Source organism: Tyto alba, unplaced genomic scaffold (assembly GCF_018691265.1).
Source record: "Tyto alba isolate M040663 unplaced genomic scaffold, T.alba_DEE_v4.0 Super-Scaffold_27, whole genome shotgun sequence".
Lineage (NCBI taxonomy): Eukaryota > Metazoa > Chordata > Aves > Strigiformes > Tytonidae > Tyto > Tyto alba.
This window is the reverse complement of record NW_024881301.1, coordinates 495,091-517,803: the sequence shown is the minus strand read 5'-3', so window position 1 is coordinate 517,803 and position 22,713 is coordinate 495,091. Positions and strand designations below refer to the sequence as shown.

At 35.7% G+C, this 22,713-nt stretch overlaps 1 protein-coding gene across 11 annotated transcripts in view; it reads right to left on the bottom strand.

Annotated features, from left to right (window-relative positions):
• The window catches only part of ST18 (ST18 C2H2C-type zinc finger transcription factor), a 167,133-nt gene that overhangs the window by 55,885 nt on the left and 88,535 nt on the right, over positions 1-22,713 (bottom strand). For 10 of the 11 annotated variants that reach the window (XM_033001113.2, XM_033001111.2, XM_033001112.2 and 7 more), the window contains 2 exons: positions 9,873-9,927; positions 7,979-8,009 (listed from right to left, as the gene is read on the bottom strand). The exons of the other annotated variant lie outside the window; for it this stretch is intronic. In XM_033001113.2, the coding sequence (XP_032857004.1) occupies positions 7,979-8,009; positions 9,873-9,927 (86 nt within the window). The remainder of the gene's footprint in view (positions 1-7,978; positions 8,010-9,872; positions 9,928-22,713) is intronic. 11 annotated transcript variants of the gene reach the window in all.

The following is a 22,713-nucleotide window of genomic DNA, read 5'->3' as shown; positions in this document are numbered from 1 at the left end:
GTCACCGGTTGGCATTTCAATTTCTCTATGGCTTGTGGTCATCTACGGAGAAAAGATCTGCCATAAGAGGAAACAACCAGTTGGGGCTATAATGTTCTGATGCATTCTGTCACACAGCAGAAGACATTAAGGCATATGGAACTCTAAATTCCTGTGTAGGGTTGGGAGGATAACATTTACTGTGTGTTGATGAACATAGAAGTTTGTGATGGGGAAGACAACAACTCCTGTAATATGTTAAATAACATATAAGTTTTAATTCAAGGCAAGGAACATTCTAAGAGGAAGCAAGCTCTCATGTAGAAAAAAACCCCTGCAAATAACTATCTGCTAGTCTAGCAGCCACAATTAGAGTGATGTGGATTTGACATATATTATAAAACTATTACAGAAAAGCATACATTGAAAATAAATAACCATTGAGGGCTTGGGGTTATTTTGTTTGGTTGGCTGGCTTTGTTGTTGTTGTTTGTTTGTTTGTGGGTATTTTTTTTAATATTAAATGGAGGTTTTAAGTAAAAAAACTATAAAACCACAATCAAATAAAATTACAAAGAGAAAAGAGACACTAAGACTGAAGGTGTTGGCTAGAAATGAACATAGTAGATACTAAAAGAGGCCTATAGTATGATAGAAAGTTATCTAATGCATTTGTTTTAGAAGAAATCTATAAAAGTCACCTATAAAGCAAGTGTATATGAAGTGTCAACTAGAGCAAGATAAAATGGAAATCTGAAAATTAAATACAGCTTTTAAATGTTCTAAATAAATCCAGAAGGAAAAGGTAGAGGTTACAGGGCATAGATCAAAAGGTCTTAATATCTACAAGAATTAGGCAAATGATTCATCTTAATTAGCAACTCCAACCACAGGTGTCTCAAAAGGAGTATGAGATACAGTTCCTATTTCAACCATCTTAGTGGTTATTCAGAAGAGTTCACTAATTAGTTGTCACATAACTATCAACCTCAGAGTTACCTGCAGAATGTTAAAGTCATTGCTTGTGGTCACGCAGAACTATATGGTATTATTTCTCTTCACAGAAACAATGACAATGTTTTTAAGAATGGAGGTTCTTATTACCTTTTAAAATCTCATTCAAAGAATGACATTTTAATGGAAAAAAAATATTTTATTTGATGTTCTCTATATACCAGTTCCAAACTTTTTACGCAAGCCTTAACGCACTCACATGAATGTTAAAATAGAAAACTTGAGGTGGAAAATGTTTCAATTTTGCATTTATTTCTGTGTTTGTTTCTTGTTTACTGTTTCTTGTTAATGGCTTAACAGTACTGAAAGAACAGCCTGTTTCTGAAGTGTGAAAACATATTAGACTACAAAAAAAGTAAAAAGCTTGAGGTCCATCAAATAATCAGAGCTCTAGGAAAGAGAGAGGAGAGGAGAGGAGAGGAGAGGAGAGGAGAGGAGAGGAGAGGAGAGGAGAGGAGAGGAGAGGAGAGGAGAGGAGAGGAGAGGAGAGGAGAGGAGAGGAGAGGAGAGGAGAGGAGAGGAGAGGAGAGGAGAGGAGAGGAGAGGAGAGGAGAGGAGAGGAGAGGAGAGGAGAGGAGAGGAGAGGAGAGGAGAGGAGAGGAGAGGAGAGGAGAGGAGAGGAGAGGAGAGGAGAGGAGAGGAGAGGAGAGGAGAGGAGAGGAGAGGAGAGGAGAGGAGAGGAGAGGAGAGGAGAAGAGGAAAGAGAGTGCTGTAGATTTCACAATTTGATCACTAATTAGAGGAGGACTGGAAAATGAAAGAGGAAACAAGGGAGGAACTTAGAAATGACAGGCCTATAAATTTGATTGCCATTAAAATTTATGTTAATGTTTGTTTTATTAGTTACAATGAGAATGGTTGACATACAGGATATAATAATAAGGATCGGTGAATTCCAGTACTATAATTTTATTAGTTTTGTGACCAGCATATACTTACCTTTGCCTCATAGAAAACTGTATCATGTACTGATTGGTAAGCGTTTGTTTATGCTTGACTGTTCAATGTTTTCTATCAACCATCAATTACAAAAACATAGATTTCCACAGATTCTTTAAGGAGAGTACTGACTAACATGCCAGCCTAAATTCTTTAAGAACCTAACAGTGTTGTCAGAAAAAAATAAGAAATGAACAAGATTTATTGGGAATTTTAAAAAGCATGATTGATGACAACATGAGAGACTAGATTATACCAGAAATCATGGGGTAAAAGGCAGAGGTTAATATTTTCAAAGCCCCATAACCCCTTCAATTTCTACAATGGCTAGGGCAGGGAAGAAGTTCCTTTTCCAAGCCAGAGAGCAAGCAGTAGATACTCTTAACTCATGACTTTGTTACCAGACTTTGGTTATAGGTACTCTTAAGATTAATGTCCATTGTTTAATTGAAGATTACTTATCAACGGAAACAGCATGATACAGATCTCAAGTGAAATGCCTAATCAAAATGTGTCATGGAGAAATATAAAAATGACAAGGTGGCACAACTTTGTCCCAGACAGTTACCATCATAGGCAACACGGGGGAGGAGTGCTGAGAATGTATGGATTCAACACCCCTTCTTCAATTGAAAAAAGTATTAGTAGATGGAAAACTATGACCCAGCAATGTGTGCTCTCTGCCCAGAAAGGCAGCCATATCCTGGGCTGCATCGTGAAGTGTGGCCAGCAGGTCGAGGGAGGGGATTCTCCCCCTTTGCTCTGCTCTTACGAGACCCGCCCTGCAGTGCTGGGTCCAGCTCTGGGGCTCCCAACATAAAAAAGACATGGACTTGCTCGAGTGGGTCATGAGGAACATCACAAAGATGATGAGGGGGCTGAAGCACCTCCCTTATGAAGCCAGGCTGAGAGAGTTGGGGTTGTTCAGCCTGGAGAAGAGAAGGCTCCGGGGAGACCTTATAGCGGCCTTCCAGTACTTAAAGGGGGTACAGGAAAGATGGGGAGGGACTCTTGATCAGGGAGTGTAGTGGTAGAACGAGGGGTAACAGTTTTAAACTGAAAGAGGGTAGATTTAGATTAGCTATAAGGAAGAAATTCTTCCATGTCCGGGTGGTGGCCTAGGGTGCCCAGAGAAGCTGTGGCTGCCCCCTCCCTGGAAGGGTTCAAGGCCAGGTTGGATGGGGCTTTGAGCAACCTGATCTCATGAAAGGTGGGAAGGTGTCCCTGCCCATGGCAGGGGGGTTGGAACTAGATGATCTTTAAGTTTACTTCCAACTCAAACCATTCTACAATTCTATGAGGAGAGGAAAAAAAAAAAAAAAAAAAAAAAAAAAAAAAAAAGGCTTTCTGGCTTTCTTTTTGTCAAGGTCAGATATGTCTGCACAAAATCAGGATGAATATCCGAATATCCTGGCAGTAGATAGAACTGTTGAGCATCTTCATTTAACATTTACTACTAAGTCTATTTGGACTCAGGGACACACTTTGTTTTAGCAAAGCACATTAAGAACTGTGAGAGTACCATGCTCTCTGCCAGTGGGAGACAGTTGAGTCAATAGGAAATGCAAGAGTCCACCTCAGTTCTATTCCAAATATCCTTATTCAAGATTACGACTAACGTGTTTTTTTCCCAGTAGTTTTCAGAAAGTCAGTCTATGACCAACTCTAGTGGAAACAGAAGCCAAGCCCAAAGGACAAACCTGACAGTTTTTCCAGAGGCAGGTTAGGAACAAACAGCTTTCTCAGTCTCTGTCTCACTTTCAAGCATTGCTATGGGATAAGTGTACTCTGAAGGTGATGGCTACACCAATCAATCATAATCTCAATTTTTACTGAGGAATGTCTTTGAGCCTTTTTGTGTGATTTTGTTTCATGTGGCCACTTCTGTCACCTAAGTACTGCTTTCACCTCTTTCTCAGGTCATCTGCCAGACTACTGTTTTCCTTTCACACAATTACTTCTTTAAAACATGTTTATTTTATGAAGCTCAGAAAAGGAGTTACCAATGAATCATTCCTTTTGAAATACAGCTAAGCTTGCACAGCCCTTATCTTTTATGCCATGAAATTTTCCTGAGTGGTCAAATCATCTACCTACCAAACTGTATGCTGTCAGTACTGTTCCTTATGTTGACATACCTTTTAAACATTTTAGATAAAGTTAAGGAGTACACTTTAGTAGCATAAACCTTCTGAAATACCTCAGTACCATTGTTTGCAGTTTTGCTTTGCTGGTTTATCATCCTCCTAATCAAGAGACAGCAGCAAAGGGTGAAGTGTCCAGTTACTCCTCCTATCAGAGAGACATCCAGACAGCTCTGCTCTATTACTTACTCTGCTAAAACAATCAAGATCCTCATATTTCTATACTTTCACACAGATAAGTTCAACTTATCTGAATATCTAAAATGTCTCACAACATCTGGAACAAGAGTTCTAGAGAAAAAGTAACTTGCCTTACTTTTGAAGAAATGGTCATTTTGAAGAAGTGATCCAACACTACAGAGGGTAAGGGGAAGTGTAACTATTCCCACCAAAGAGCAGGACTGTCCTCCATAACTTGAAACACCAGTGCATTGTGGAGTCCTCATTAATCATTAGTGAGAGAAGCAAGAAAGACTTGGTTTCACCAGCATCTAAACCCAAAAAGGTAGCCTTTCTATTCAGATGTAGATTTAGCCAGATTGATCTATGCTTTTGTAATCCCATGCTTGGATCAGTCCAATTTGCTCTTCCTTGGTCTGACCCAGATGCCACTCCATAACCTACAGATGGTTCATCGTACTGTATCCCATCTGTTAAATAGAACACAGTAATGAGAATACATCACACCAATATTCCTTCACTTCTCTTTGGTTTTCATGCTAATCCTGAACACAGCTGAAGGTCCTGGTCCTTTCAGTGGTCCATGACTAAATCATCTAAGAGAAGACCTCTTCTTTTTGCTTCTTGTAGAAGATGGATACAACAGATTTGTTATGCCCAAAAGGTGTCAGATTCAAACTTGAATATATGGGAGAGAGATCTCCAATCTTCAGCACTCAATTCTACCACATACTGTGTTTTGCTATGTTTAGGTTGTGATAAAAGATTTCTCTCTTCTTGTGGGTAGTTTAGCTACCAATGATATCACCACAGCACTACATTCTTAAATGAAAATTTTAGCTGTGTTGTTCATAAGTAAATACCATAGACTGGAAGGAGAAAGAATTCTGTTTTGAAAGGCTTACTAAGTTTAGCATATTATGCTTCGACACCACAGCATATACAGTAGTTATAGAAAAAAAAAATCTTATAAATCTTAACTAATAACACAGCAGTATTAATAATATTTATGAATAAGGACATTTATATGATATTGAAAATTTGATTCCCTCAGTCATATAATTACATTAAATCAACGCAAGTTTGACACTTAAAGAGGAGTTGTGTATAGGTGGTCAGTATCTGGAAGGAAAGTACTGTCCTCTGAAAACTCAATATAGTGCAGTCAAATTTTTAGTTATTTTCTTAAACAGAAAAAATTAAAACCCAACCTCACCCTAAAGGTGACATTTTTCTGCAAATATACTTTTTATGTGGAAAGGCAGTCCTATTTCTCAGGAAAAGATGGATGATAGAAAAATCTTTAGCCAGATTTCTGGGTAAAATCTTGGCTTTCTTGAAATCAATAGATTTTTTTTTGGTAATGAATTCCATTAAGTAAGAATGAAACTCCTGAAATTTAGGAGAGAGCAATTTTCATGCAGTATTGAATCTAATTAGTGATTGTAACTCTTTGTTTTGCTTTTCATTTATGTCATTCTCTACTTTTGTGAAACACAATGTGCAGAATAAGAAAAGGCTAACAAATGCTCTAGAACCAATCAATGTTATGAAACTAATAATAATACAATATGAGCATGCAAGCTTATGTGGTGTCTTTCATGTAGAAGTATCCCAAGGCACTTAGTAACAGAAACTCAATAAGGAGTGCAAAAGTGCTTTGTCAGATAGGATAAGCCAGGGGAAAAGGGGAAATTAATTGAACATGGATTTAAATTTCTCAGCCAACACAGAATTTAGAACCTTGGTCAGAAAAGACAGTGGTTCCAGTATCTGCATCCAGGGAACACAACAGACTATTTCAGTCTTTAATTTTTGAGGAATGTTCAATAGTTTTTCCACAATAATATGGGTACGAGTAATAGGAATGCAGTTTGTAGGCTACATTTCCAAAAGGCAGTCCCTGCCTCTCTTCCTCTAGTTTTTCATAAACAAATAGATTCATAAAAGCTGATCACCTCACTTGTATGCCAGTAAAGACACTTGACTGCGGAGATACCAAATATGGGATTTGGTACTGTAGAAATCACAAATAGCTAGTTAAGGACTGGGCAATGACTTTATTGGCTGCTTAGCTCTCTGTTTTAAACCAATGCATGTTTCCCTATAGAGGTAGTAGGCACCTCTGACAAAGAGTAATTTATTACACAGTAGTTCCTGAAGTAGCATGTATTTCATGAGGAAAAGCAAAATTGCTTGGGAAAAGCTATAGTAATTGATAATGTATAAATTACAGCTTCCCTGATGTTGCAGAAACTTGCACATCCTCTATTTTTCAAACATTTTTCTCTTAGGAACACATGGACCATCCTCATTTTTGGATGACTGCCTCTTCGGATTAATGCATCCTTCTGGTGCATAAATTAAGGATGCACAGAGGAAAAAGGAGAAGCACTAAATCTCAGGAAACTGAAGCCATACAGAAAAATGAGACTCACAGTAGAGCTGAATGAGTGACTCACCATGAATAATTAATCCAAAAAGTTAGCCTCCACTTCTGTTCATGGAATATCTATAAGAAGCTTATAATTTCCCCAGTTTTACTATAAAACAAAACCTTAAAATATTATGTGTCTTCACTGCAAATAATTTCCTGTAAATATTTCTTGTCCTATCTTAAGAGAGACTGGCATTTTGATTGATTAAGTAAATCACATGAGGACGTTTCTGTTCCCTAGATGGATGAACCCACAAACACAAACTCCAGATGCCTGCTGTGGTTTAGAAAGCTGCTCAGTAGCATGTGATGGAAAGTGAGTGTAGGCCAAAATAAGTTAATTTAAGAAAAACTCATAAGATTTTTTGCAAAAATCTTTTCACTATTTTTATTGCAGCTGTAGCCCATTGCAATTTTGTTTAATAATTCTAGGAATCTGCAGCTACCTGTAAATATTTTCCCTGGGGGATGTGAAGAGTGATCTTATCCCAGAGAAAACTCAAATTTGAAGGTACATGTTCTTTTTTGAGGATTTGGTACTGAATAATATGCCAGTCTTTCCAGAGTTTATTCTAAGCTCTTGGACCAGTTATTTGGAGTTGATGCACACATTAGTAAGATTAGAGTGGTAATGTTAAAATTTTACTAGATTACTTGTGATCTGAAATATCCTTATACAATTTATGGTTTTGAATGGACTGTCATGCTTTATGCAAATTTGAGAAGTACTCTCCACTACTTCAATAAAATATGAAACCTCAGGAAGTACTCGAGGAAGAATGAGGCATTAGTGCATTTAGAATTTACAGTAGTTTACAGAGACTATCAGTTTTATAAAAGCCATCTAAGAAAAACTTTTAAATGTTAATATCTCTTAGAACGTTCAGATATTGAAATACTATAATATTTATTACAGGAAAAAGAAGACTGAAGACTGATCAGAAATTATACCCTTTTGTTTCATGCCCTGACACAGGCTAAAGATAAAGACAGAATACTAGAGTCATGCCCACTTTGCATTAGTTTTTATTATGCTTGCATAATTATTGCTAACATTTTGCTTTGATTTTTAGTATATTTAAAAAGTGAATCTCATCAAGTACCCTTTTCTCAGATCTATGATAAATCTCTACATAATGCATCACTTGCTGGATTCTCTATTTTATAGCAATAGCATTGATATGGATTTATAAATATGATCAGAGAATAAAACTGAAAAAATAAGCAATGTGTATAAATATGATCAGAGAATAAAACTGAAAAAATAAGCAATGTGTGTTCTTACCTGAGCTCCTGAGCTATAGAATCCACTTGAACTGTTAATAAAAGCAGGAAAGAAAGAATTAGTTTACAGTTCCAGACTTATGCTTTCTGTAAACTTGCACCTGCCTACCTGTGATGACAGAGGAGTGGCTATCAAAACACAGGTGATTATTTCATGGTCACCACAGGGTTGTAGACACTAGTGGAAAATGTTAACTCAGCTTATAATTCTCACAGTTATTTTAGGATGCATAAAACCTGGAATATGATGTTCAGTAGAACAATAAGAAAAATAATAAGAAAAAATAAAGAGAAAGCACTTTTTAAAATTTAAAATAGAATGCTGTTTCTGAAATTTAATTCAATTTAGGAATGACGGAGGCTGGTGTTTACAAATACCTAACCCCGCCAAGGATAGACAGCATACTGACAAAGCCAACAGGTGGTTCTAAGGATTACTCATATTGCACAGGCAACTTCTGTTGTTTGCACTTATGGAAAATGTTCCTGATATTTTAATTCCTATAGATGTATGTGCATGTGTATAAAAAATATAAAGAAAATCCATAAGTTTTAAAATATGTTGCTTTTTGAGCAAAAAGAGTATGAATCACCTATTAAATACAATTAAAGTCTGCTAAGACAATCAGACTGTTTGAACTCACAGTCCTGACTGACAGGGAAGATGTACTCTAATGCTGAGGTGTGAATAACTTCCCTATTCAATAACTTTATTTAAGTCCTCTGTTCTTGTAGTTATGGAATATATACAGATTTTACATTAATTTCAGAGAACATTACTGAGGGACGCATCAAAGTTTTAGTATGACAATGCTTATGTTTTTTAGAAAGGCTTGTCTGTGTTTATCCCCTTGTCTGTGGGCCGTTTGTGCCACTCCCCCACCCTTCCTCTGTCTTTTCCTAAGTAAAGTTTTCACCTTTTTGGTTATTTGAAACTAGAGAACAGAGACAAACTACACATTAATTTTTCATTCTGACCACAGTTTGAAGCTAAAGGCATGATACTAAAAATGCAGAACTACTGAGTTGTGAAAATGAATCAAATTAGTCTGTTTTGCACAATCCTAAGAGTGTACAATTCATGTTACAATCAGAGCGAAGGATGGGTACTTTGCACCTCTGAAAACAGTCATAAGAAGAATGTTGACAGGGCAGGCAAAACTTTGACATTTATTTTTAAGTATCTCCATTTTTCACTCATTATCAAGAGACACAAAAAGTGTTACGAATTAAAATAAAAAGTTATTTTCCTGGAAGGGCTGTATTGCTAGTCAATCATGCTTTCCAGATGTTGAGATCATTAAGGGCCTGTTTATCTCTCAGTACTGCATTTCCATCTGTTCCTTACAAAAAGAGAGGAATAGATGGGAAATACAACTATGTCATAACTTTGCAAAATTAAACATGAGCACCAGTACTTTATAAAAGCACAGGATTCTCCTCTGTCACATACACCTGCGCCTTTTGATTAAAGTAAATTTAATTCTGTGCCATTTACACAGCTTATTTACAGATAATTAATGGCAATAGACAGAAAAACATTCAGTTGTCTGAGACAAAGTTTTGTACATTACTCTGAAAGCACTCATTCAATATTGTCTAGCTCTACTTCCTATGGAAAATCTTTGTTTACATAATAAAAAGCATAACCTTTATTTTCTTTGAGAAATAGCTCAAAGAAAATAGCATACAGTAGGTTTTTTTCTGCTTTTCTTTAAACCATAGCTAATAACATCATGCCTCTTAATGTCAGCAGTCTGTGTCCTGCCTTGATTAAAAAAGCAGCCCTAAGGAAGCTACACACTCTCTTACTGCACATTAGGGACTATGCACAGGAACTATCATATTTCATGGTGTGCTGGGCACAGGGTCGTGGAACATGCTTGCTAACTCACCCTTGGTTCCTTTTGAGCGTGTGCGCAGCTTTTTATTTTCCCCATCTGCATCCATCTGTAATATTAACACAAAGTCTTTAATTCATTCCTTTTACCATTGAGAAAAAGAAAAGAAAAAAAAAGTCTCTAATGCTTTTTTTTCACATTTCCAAAGGCTAGACAGTAATAGAAAGAAAAATAATCATGCCTTATTAATCTTGTCAAAGAGATAAAAAGCCATCTGTGAATATCTAGTAAGTACCTAGGAGATACCTTTAATGATACAGATTTATTTAATAAAGTGATGGTTATGAGAGACTCAGTAAGGTTTAATGACAAGGTACTACAGGTGTTAGCTGAAGGCATAAGGTTAGAAACCTTAGGCTGTATGAACACTGCTTTTAGCATCCACCTCCTGGAAGAAAAGGTCCCAGAAAACCACAGTGCCTACAGGCACTCTGCATCATTGTTGTAACTGAAGCATATCTTAATAGCTGTGTTGGAGCCTGCATTTCTGACAACTTCATCCTTAAAACGTGCAACCCTCTTGCTTGAATGTGCATAATTGCACATGTATAGCTTTGAAATACTTCACCACTTAATCAACAACTTCTTACAGATGTTTTGATCAAGGAGACAGCTACAGATTCATATGAGGTTTTGGGAGAATGTAGTGTCCAGGTTTGTATTCCACATTAAACAAACGAACAAACAAACAAACAAAAACCACCAAAACCATCCCTCCCCCCCACCTCCCCCCCAAGTCAGCTGTTTCTGTAAGATTTCTAACTGAAATAAGGGAGACCTTTCAAGATCAACTGTTCTCATGACACTTTTGGCAACGTCCAAACCGGCACTGGAAATATGTACCTTCTGGTCTTGGATCTGGCCCAGACCCATAACTGTGGGGGCAGGTTTTCATTCCATGGATTTTATTACAAACCCCTGAAATTCAAAGGGATTAAGATTTCATGTTCTGGTGTGGAGAGCTGCAGTGACATACAGCAGATTGTACAACAGTGTCATTTTGACCATGTCCAGGGAGTCAAATTCCTCTTCTTTCTAAAAGTAGCTCTTAATTTTTATGTAAGGAAGACTCTCTCAGAAGGATTTTTTGTCTAAACAAAATATTTGGAACTTTGGAGTTCTTCTTCAGTGTCTGTTAATATCTTGTTATCTATCTTTGCTTTGAATCTCAGTTTCCCTGTTTGTAAAATGGTGATGATCAAACATACTGTGGATGAAGCAACTCCCATGTGCTTCTGCAGATCAATATGCAGGAACAAATGCAGATACCAACATCTATTTTATATAACTGTGTTAGGCAATAGGTAGATGCATTCTGTGGATGCCTATGTGGTAGATACCATACTGTGGATGCTTATGCCTGGCATCTTTCCCTACAAAAGATTGCAAGATAAAAAAAAAAAAAAAAAAAAAAAAGATCCTGTCTATTATTTCACTCTTCCTTTCTGAGCATCAGCAGAACTGATTTGCCCCACTGAGGGAAGATGCAAGAAGCAATCTTTGAGCTTTTTCCATTTATAGAGTTTGAAGATCTGAGGATGCTTTATTTTTAGCCTTATATGACTCAGAAAACTGAGATTCTTTGAAGGTCTTATCTGGAAGAACATTGCAGAATATAACAAAATTGACCTGAGAAAGAAAAAGAGTAAAGTCAGCCTTTCGAGGGGAGAAAAAGCATTTCTTTAATTTCCTGGGGTTTTTTCTGTTTGTTGTTATATATGCTTGTACATTATAGACAGCTACTGGAATCAAAATACCTATTTGCAAGAGAGAACACAAGCATTTGAAAAGGGTATTCGTGTACTCGAAGAAGCCTAATTCTAGAACACAGGTTAGTGATATCTGAAATGAACGTATAAATTGATGGAAATGCACCTCAAATCCTGACAATGATATCTTTTCTCTGTTTAAATTTACATCTGATGTTGATTATTAGCAGGGAAGGAACATAAGAGGCTTGTGTTTATGTAGTGGGGCTGATGGCAGCCTTTACTTGCTACTATCCTTAAAACCTGGAGAACGAGTTTTTGCAATGTGACTGCAATGGTAATGGGAAACATGGCTCTGTTCTCTGATGCTGAGTTGTGATTGAAGGCACTGACCTGCCATAGACTTATAATAGGGGAGCAGGTGTGGCAATGATGGACTTTAATTTCCTTTAATAAACCTTTTATGTGCCACACTTTTACTGCCATTCTATGCTCTCCAAGGTCCTGCACATAATAGGTTCATTACTTTTGATTACTATAGTCTATTGAGACAAACAACTCCAGAACACACTATATATTATGTTCAGTTAAACCAATATAGACTATTTATCCACTGTGCATTATTTCACCTGCAACTCCACAGACAAAATTAACAACAGCTCCTGTAAGCTAAAACTATTAAAACCACTGGTACTCCTTTGTCATCATTTCATAATAAATACCACACCAATCACAGTGCTGCTCTTTTAATTATGAAACAAAAAGTGTCCACTGCTTCTACTGAACAGCAGTTACTTTGGTCTAAATAGCACGTTGCATTTTGATGAATATTTAAAAATTGCACAATGAGTTTAAGCCAACAATAAAATCAATGCAGGTGATTTTTCTATTGATTTTCTTTCCTTGTAATAATTTGAAATTATGAGAGATGTTTAATCAACTCAAACCTAAAATTTGTAGGCCTATTTATCCTGGTGCATACCACATATTAAAATAATCATCATGTCTGTATTGTATAAAAAACACCTTAATTTACAAGAAGTCCCTGCATAACTTGAAAATTATACAAAAGTAACTGAATAAAAATGTAAAATCTTTTAAGTGTGTCAGCAAAAAGGTATCTCTTGCTCTAAATTTAAATGTAGTATCTTTGGGTTTTGATAGTTCTTTCAGAGACTGATTGATACTAATAAAAGTGAGCAAAGTTTCTCACTTCTAATTTTTGTCTATATAGTGATTATTTTACATGAAATTACAGCCACAGATGGTCATCAAGAAGCATTCAAACTTTCAAATTACCCATGGAACAACAAAAGAATTAAACTTTTAAGTGAGAAATCCCATCCAGAGCTTTTAGAGGTTATAGTTATCAAGGCGTTAATTTGAGAGACATATCTCATTACTGCTGTGTACTGTAAAGATTGGATGGATTCTGGAAGGTGCTTCATGCTCTTAAAGCCAGGGATCGTCAGCCATTCCTCCCAGTACATATGTTATCTTGAGACAAGAAGACATAAGGGATAAATAGAACGCTCATGCCTGCACAACATCCTTGCACAATATCTCATTACTTATTTTTTTAATCATCAGGACCATTGGGATAATATCTAAGTGCTAGCCAGGAAAATTTTATTGGGAGTTATAGTCCCGTATTTTTTAAGGACAAGCTTCACAAAAGTAACAAGAGATTAGTGGAATTATTTTCACTTTATCTTTGTGTATTATACCTAGATTCTCTGATTTGATGGGTTTTAAACCAGTCTAAACATTTTCTTTTCAAAATTAGTTGAAATTAGTTAATGAGTTCAAAAGGAATTAGTGGGAGATAGACAATCAGAAACACAGTGACAGAAGAGTAGCAGCTATGCAGTCCTAAATAATTAGGCAAGCAGGCTAAGAAATAAATGCTTGTCTTAGAATTGCTTCAGTTATGCCCTATTTCTGTGATTTGGAAATTTACTGATGTTCTTGATGCTCTATTATTTTCTGAAAACATGTTCCAACAAATGTCCCTAAGTTTATGAATACTTTCTGCCTGACTGTGAATTTCAGTTTGATCCGCCCTCCACCCTGCTTTCAATATTGGTTGAGACTTAAGTGTATATCAATATCTAGATCCCAGAAAACTGACTGGATTCACTGACGTTACCACAAATTCTGCTTGGCTGAAACTGAAGTAACTTGCTATGTGACTGCTACACAGTGTTCGTGTTTCTCCTGATTAATTTACTGGTGGAATAGCAGCAATCATCCCTTCATCCCTTCTGAGCAAACTATTTCAGAGTTCGTGCCTACAGAAGCCAAATGTTATTTCTTCTGTTTGTACCATCCCACTGCAGTCAGTGGACTCGAGAGCAGCACCTGGAAATACTTCCCTGAGTGAGAGAATCAGGATTTGGCTCTGAGTTTGATTTTTTGTGTGCCTGGAGTCTATCTGTGCACATGTGCATGAACTGATATTATAATGGGATCCATGAATATGACTAACAGCTGAAAATAGGGCATGTGCAATAAATGATAATATTAGCAATAATAATAAATAATAATAATAATAATAATAATAACAACTTCTATTTCAGTTGCCTTGCACATTTTTAATTCTGAATTTCAGACAGTAAATTGATACTACTGTCTTAGTAAGAGAGTTCTACATCATATTACTCTGAAATAAGCTATGACTTGGGGAAGCCAATGTTGTTGACATAGGTAAAAGTGAAATACACTTCTTGGAAAGAGCTATGCACTTTCTAATTTCTATTGTAATCTTTGTACAAGCATGATTTTCCCAGAGTGGGTTTTGCACTGCTGGAGCGGCAATCTGTTTCTTTCTGTGTAACTAGGTAGAGGAAAAGAAATCACCAGTTTATCTAGAGGTAAGGAGTATAAAGGTTGACATTTTGTTGTGATTTTCCAATTAAAAGTTATGTCTGATTTTCAGAACAAATTTTGGCAAACTTCTCTAGGACAAACCTTAACTGATTTTGAGAGGTCCGAAAAAAGAATAGCCCTTCTCTACTATTTTTAATTTGTAAACTCGAGTTTATATAGAGGCAACAGCTACATCTGTCACTAAACTAATGAACTTAGCCAGAAAAAAAAACCCTCATGATTTTTAATGCACACAAATCCATCCTCAAGTCTCAAACACAAGCCACAAACTTCAAAGTTGAAGTCAGACACTGCTAAGCACTACAAATATGTCTGTGTTGTACTGTGCTCCCAAGGTGACACGATGCTGTGTGTGCCTCTCTCTACAATAAATAGTAACCTCAGAGCAAGCTTTTCAGTGCTTTTGGTACTCATATTTTAATGTTTCTTTTCAATAACTCATTTAATAATCTAACACATAAAAATTAAATAATGTTTTTCTTTATAAAAAGATTTTTTTAAATAAAATTGCAAGCAAGAAGCTTTCCTATAACCCATCCAGAAGTACGAAACACTGTTTGGCTGCCTGTGCATATATGTGTGCTGACAGCATCTTTGTGTCACTCTACAAAAGTTTTTTCTAATATGAAATATTAATGGCAAAATGATGGTGAGAATTATCGTGACAGAAAAAATGCAAAGTACACAGATAGCAAATTCTAGATAAACTTTATATATTCTTATCACTGTCAATAAACAAATCCAAAGACAAATTTTTTTAGGAATTTTGTTTGTACTGTGGTTAAAGTTTCTTGTTGATCACTTTTTTCTTAATAATGTGTTGATGGCCAGAAAGGAGAAAACTTATTTACAAAGCAGGTGTTCTTAAAGACTACTACTAAAAATATGCCTTGTTTTGTGATTTTGATTATTTGTAACCAAAGTCATCTCATCTTTATTTTTGAGAATTTTGTTTTAGTTTACACAATGCTATTTCTGATTTTTCTAGGAGAAAGTTGAATAACATAAAAATAATTGGTTCAGAGTTATTAATTTATCAGGAATTAAAATAAGTAAGTACATCTACTGTATGAATACTTTAAAGTATGATTATAACACATAAATCATCAACAATTTCACATTTTATAGTGTGGTTTAATAGTATACATATTTTTGAGAAGTAGATAGTTTTTATATTGAAGCTACTACTTGAAAATACTCAGCAACAAAATAAACCTTAAATCAGAGGCAAGCTTGAATAGCTTTGTAATGAGGATGATTTATTTTGATTCTCACTTCTGATTTCTGAGTTGTCACTGCTGTTGTATACTTCATCCATGCAACTTTGCACAACTGGCAGTGCTGAATATAAACCAAAGCCATATGTTTATGTCCTTTTGCCAAACGACTACAGCAAATAGTTCTATTATTCCCTTAGGTAACCAACGTGTGCCAAGTATTTCTATTAGTCTGCTTTACCAAAGCTTTAGAGGGCAGAGTCACAGCTTTATGAAATTAAGGGGCAACTGCTAGCTTTTTAAATTTAGAGAAAAATTGTATAGTCTACCATGCTAAAATGCAGCTCAACGCAAGTCGATGTGTGATTCTACTTTCTGGAGTCTTTTTTTCTTGTATTTTTATTTTTGATGTAGTTCAATGTCATGTCACTACTTCCTAGGCTACTATGTACTAAATATAATTTTTTTATAGAAAGAAAGTGTCAATATTTAAAAACAAAAAAATGCTTTGACACCTTGAGGTATTTTACAAATACATCAAAGTTTTTATCCCAGCCAACTGATATACAGTTTAAGAAACCTCAATAAACATTATCAGAACAAAGTCACAAATCAGTTATCCCTCACAGGTTAAATTTAAGCAGTGCATTATGAAATATATTCTCACTCCTGGAGTCCTTTAGATTCAAAGATAGTTGTGTTCCTGTCAGTATGTAGTGCTAACAGTGTATTTCCAAAACTTAAAACCGAGAATTTCTAGGTATTTACAAAGGTATATATATTTTTCAATTATTCAATATTGTTATATCTGACTGTTGAGGACTGCTGTTCTTAAAACAGCAGATGATACATGAGAAAAAGTCCTATTGCACAAGATACTACACATGAAAACACACAGTATTCTAGTACTAATATAGAGATATATTTTGACTCAAATTCTTTTTTGTGAATAAGTTATCCCACCTTTGCGTGTTTCCGGGTGAAAATATGTGCAGGTTCCAAAGGATCAAATTCGTCACTCAGCCCAAGATGCCTTGCCTGATTTAACAGATAATCCTGAAATTCATTTTCTGAAAAAAAAAAAAAAAAAAAACAAAAAACAAAAACAAAAACAAAAAAAACGCAAACAAACAAACAAACAAACAAAAAAACAACAACAAAACAAAAGAAAACCAAAACCCAGCTATACTAAATAAAACATAGATGAAACAGGATACTTTTTAAATCAAATGAACAAATAATCCAAGTGCACTGTTTTCTTGTGCTGTTTTTCAAAAATGAGGTATAGAGGCATCAATGATGCTTATAAAGGGCAGAAAGAATAGCAATTTTTCCTTTGTTATGGTACTTTCTTTATATTGTTAATGCCCTTTCTGGTAGCTTATGAAATAGACCTGCTGTAAGAAAAGTTTTTCTTCCTACACAAACAAAAATCCACAGTTTCTATATGTAGAAACCCTTAGTCAAATGTTTTTACTTAATCAGAACCCCTTTGACTGAGTAGGATGGTTCAGTACATGATGTGAAATAAATGAGAAGCATTCTAAAATATTTTAATAATAGCAGATAAACCCCTCAGTTTTATTTTTTTCTGATTTTGAATATCAGAGTTTAAAGTTTGGCAGACTGATAGTCTCACCATAAGCAAACTGAAGACAATCTTTGACATTTCTCCATGCTCAATTTTTATTCATTTCTGTGAGGAAACTCCCGCTAAATCAACTGTAACAGTGAAGGAAGAAGAGCTGCAGAAGTTTATATCTGAGTCTACAATACTAAGGGCCTTATATTCATAAATAATGAATACCTAAACCCTTCAAACACTTAAAGTTGTAGGCACTTGCAACCTGGGAAAATCTGTCCGTGAGCAGTTATTAGGGGCAGGTTTCATTTTAACATCACTCCTGCCACTAGAGACCAAAATATAAAAATTTTACTATCACTCGCAAATTCAGAGGTCCTTTTAAAATAGTATCCATTGTATTCAGTAAAATAGATCTATTCATTCAATGTATTCCAGTTATGACAAAGTTTACAGATAAACTTTTGGAACTTGAAGATGAATCTTTAACAATTCATTTAATGGTGTCATATGAAGTTTTGTCAGTAAAATTTGTGATGTTACATTTCTGAAATTAGAAAGGCTTATTCTAAACAGTTTCACATAGCTAGAGTTTATTGAGTGACTAATTTCTGCTTGAGTCCCAAAAGATAGAATATTAGTTTCATCCCATCAATAACTTTTAATTAAAATAAATACATTTTTATCAAATAGTAAAACCATCAACAGATGCAAGATGATAAAGAAGGGAGAAAACCCAGAACAAACCAGCCCAATACCAAAAAGATTTTTTAAGCAGTTTTCTAGCCAATATGTTGCTGGAAAAAGATATTTTTCCTCAAAGGCCTCTTTCCCCATCATTCTATTTCAAGACCCATGGAAAAAAAAATAAATAAAAAAAAGGCAAAAGGAGTCTTAAAGCTTTCTACCTGCCTCTTCCTCTTTGTTCAAAACACACTAACCTAAAACAAAAGATCTCTGAGAATAGCTACAATGGTGAACAAAGCTCTTTCTAAAGCCTAAAACAGCAGCTTTTTGTCTAAAATCCTATATTTATGTATTTATTAGCAATATATTTTTCATTTATTTTCTCAAAGATTGCCAATAAAGAACTAAATCACATAAGGGAGTAGCTGTAAACCCTTTGAGTTCCCTAATGTCAAACTCATTAGCATCCGAATAACCACACAGCAGCACATCATCTGCACAATTGCAATTTTTTACTACTTTTAATAGCGTTTCTCAAAGGGCTCATTTTCAACTTTCTTCAGTGGTTAGTTGGCTCTCTGGGGAAAAGGAGCTTCCTGACGCTCACAGCTTCCACTCAACAACCAGGCCGTTTGCTGTCAGAAGCATCAGCCCTCTGCCCTAACCCCATCTGCTGTCTCTCTCATCCTAAGGGACTGAGAGTTAAGACAGCACAGCTGAGATCCACTTGGAAAAGTGCACAAAGGACACAAAAATATACAAAACTTTTCACATTTAACTTTACATAATAAGCTAATACATTGAAAATCCTCCCTTTAAGAAAAGAAGTCTGGGCTGGGTTGGGGCTGGGGGGCAGGTTTTAAAATTGTGCTGGAAAACTACATGCAACAGTGCCATTTGCTATTTTACTCCCATCTGCCTTGCACGCGACATCATCAGCTATCTTTGTAAAGCAGAGTGTTGTAGCAGGACAAAAGCAAGACTTTATATAAAGCACAAAATCTGAACCCCTCTTCTGTGTTTATTCACTACAGAAGTTACTGGTTAGTAAGTTTAAATGTGCTGTTCTCTATTTCTTTCACATACCAGGGTGCTAGCTGCCATACAGCTGATTCGTGGGTGAGTACCCACATTTGAAGATATGGTGTTTCATAAAAAGTCTAATACAATGTCATGCATCTGTTATGTTATAAACAGGGTGTGTAGGATTATGATGTGTCGTGGGATGTGACATACCTCTAATGGAATATAAACTATGCATCACCACTGTCCACCCTCCAAGAAGAAACTTCCATTTCAAATACGAGTGCTGGGATTTGATGCTTCAGGTAGCAAACAAGAGTTAGTGTTGATTTCACAGTAACATCAAGATCTTACACAATATGTTATTGAGAACAACTTTATTTTAGTATATTTTATAAATTATAGAATTAATTATGGGTCAAATTTTGAAGCATTGCAAGAAGCGCAGATAAAATTCTTCAATGCCAACTGGAAGAATTAAGATCTCAGCCTCAAGAGCCCATAAAGAACATCTATCTAGGTTATTGGCGACTTTGATGATAAGATCATTGTAGATGGAGATCAGGTAGAACTAACTTATTTGTCAACCGAGGATCTTTAGAGGGATCACTCCCCTTAATTCCACTCATATCTTCATTTGACCCAATCCATTTAGCCTGCATTAACTTATATGTCTTTTTTAGTAAAGAATTCAAAAGGATTTGCAGATGGCAAATTACACCTATACTTCAATTCCTATATGTCCGAACAGAACTTTCTAATCCTTAAGGTGAAGTTTGACTGCCTACAAAGAAAAACCTTACTTTTTTTCAATGACCACATCAACTCAACTAGAATAATAAACTTTATAAACCCATAAAGATGGAATAAATGAGTTGCTTGATTTGTCAGTGTAATGGTTCAGTGAAGTCACCTGGAACCTTTGCAATTCATTCTTTGGTTTATAGCCATTTCAGCGCAACATGATTTTATACTGACTCTGAAGTGCCATTCTACTGAGATCCATGAGTCATACCAGGATACTGATGTGAATCACCATTTGGGCCCTGATCCTCAACATCAGATGTGTGTGACAAATTCCTTCAAGCAACCATTCTTGTTGACCCATTGTCTATGGGTCAATGTCCACTCATTCAAGTCAGATTACTAGAGAGTTCCTGAGGGTTTTATAATGAGAAAAGTCTTATTCTGCAGTCAAAAATTATCTCACCAGAAGTCTGAATGTATTTTTTCTGTCAGAATTGCAGTACACAAAGCTGTAATACATCTGTAAAATGTCCCAACAACTTTTTTGAGCATAATGGATATAATTTCCAACAGATTAATTTGATTTTCTCTCATTTACCACACCACTAGTTGATATATGACAAATATGAAAATGAATGATCACAACAGTTTGTGATTTGTTAACTAAGAATGGAAGTAATAGCTAAGGAAACAAAATCCAATGTGCTGACCTTTATGATCCCTGAACATTTTTTTTGTGTTTCTACAGTGACAGTGATTTATCTTTTTCAAGATAAAATAACACAACATATTTAGTATTTGAGAAAAAAAATATGTGAAAGAAAAAGATACCATTATAAATGAATGAAGATATATTGAGCTCTTGACTGCAGTCAGATCTTTATCCTGCACAGGGTGAAGTACATAACTTTACACATTAAGTTCTGCACAAACTTATGAGTCACCTCAGTGAGACCCTTAAGTGCATGTGTAATGTTCAGCACATGAGTAAACAAATGAATTTCATTTGGCCTTCTGATGCTGCATTTCAACACCCTCATTGCAGTACACATGGACAGTCTTGGAAATCTGAAGGAGTCTACTTGAAAACATGATTTTTATAACACTGGAGCTTCAGAAATAAATTTCCTTGGGGCAGAGCCCTCCTTCTTGCACTTGTTTTATTAAGTGCAGAATACATGTGAAACAGGATTATTGCTGCTTCAACTATTGTATTTTCTTTCCCAACTACAAGGCTAAACTTTATCTTTCTTAGTTCTACCCTGAGATGAACAGGAGGTCATGTTACCAGTGCAAGACAACCTACTAACACAGGCACGTGTCCTTCCAGTACCTGTAAAAACACATCCCTTGCACTCATCCTCTTTTAAACAGGGCAGTCATTCCAATGCCATGTGCAAGATCATATTTTGCCTAGCAGAAGGGTTTAACTTTCACCTGATTTAAGCAACAAACTATCCCTCAAAGATGCCTGAGGCTTTGCTGTAATTAACATAACTGCATTTAGATGCTATTCATGACCAATAATTCCAACACCTTGTGGGAAAAAAAAAAAAAAAAAAAAGGTTGCATCCTGTAAACATTATAAACATATTCAAATAAGCTTAACGCAATCTGCCATGCTTATTTCTGCCTAGATCATGGACCAGCGAAATGGTTAATGCAAATGGATTTATAATTTGCTTTGGGGGGCCAGTTTCTTCTCCTTATTTATTAGCCCAGCTGATGGGGCAGATTTGATGAGGCACTTCTGGAATAATTGAGTCATCACACAAAGAAGGCTGCTAGCATTCAGAGTGGTTTTATCAGCAGCAAGCAGGCCTGATTACTGACAATTACACTCTGATCCGGTGATGGAGGAGAAAGAGCCAACGAGTGGGAAATGTCCGTGTTTCTATCCAGGAATAATTTCTACATTCATTTTACATGCTAAGTGTTTCCTATCTCTGCATAATAAACTGTAAACAGGAATAGATGGCACAATGTCCCTTAATATTTCCTGGTAATGAAGACACAAATGTACAGTGAGTGCTGATAAATATAGATGAAACATAAGCTATTCTCTGAGTCTGTATTGTTACCTTTAAAATAAATGCATTTTGGTGGTAAAAGCATAATCATAGCTAATGCAAAAAAATGACAGAAGATTGAAGCTGTCCTTGTAACTACACAGAAACTTTGTAAAAGTCCTGTTAATCACTGCTGCTCTAGAGGCTCATAAGCTGAAGGTGATATACTGGAAAGAACATCATTTTGTTTCTCAACACTCAACTATGTAGGAACTCCTTTGCTTTGACACTGTAAAGGAGAGCAACAGCAGTGACCTCCATTAACACTTCAGGGATAGAGCACATCTCAATGCTAAACTGAAAAACAATGAAGCTGGTCCTAGAAGACATCTTCACTGTGATAAATTCTCATTTCCCTCTCATCAGCCTTAAGATAGTGTTTATAATGAATAATAGAACTAGACCGTAGATTTCATGAGTTGTGTTTAGCAATGTATTATTACCTTTAGGACATTATTTTTTTAGCAACCAAGATGCTGTAAAATGTCAGTTGTTAACAAAATGCTGAAGGCAGAAATTTGGAAAAATCTGTTTCTTCTCTGACTCAGGAAAAAACATGGAAACAGACATACTGAAGAGTTGAAATGAAATTTTGTGTTCGTTGATGGGCAATTATAGATTTCAGCTGGAAAATGTTAACGCTCTAGTCTAGGGAGAGTTTTTCTTTTTTAGAGTTGATCAGGCATGAAACACTGAATAATAAACTTCTGCATGCTTGTTTATTCCTTTTCCTCTTTTTAAACTAATTCATAGCTTCAAAAGAACTAAAAGTTATTCTCTGTTCTCCTTTGGTAACTATGGTAACTATGTTTCATTAAAGTAGCCACTTAACTTCAAGGCTTGTATTACAATGATATGCATTATTTTGAGTAAAACCACACCATAACAACCTTATGATTTCAGAGCAATTTT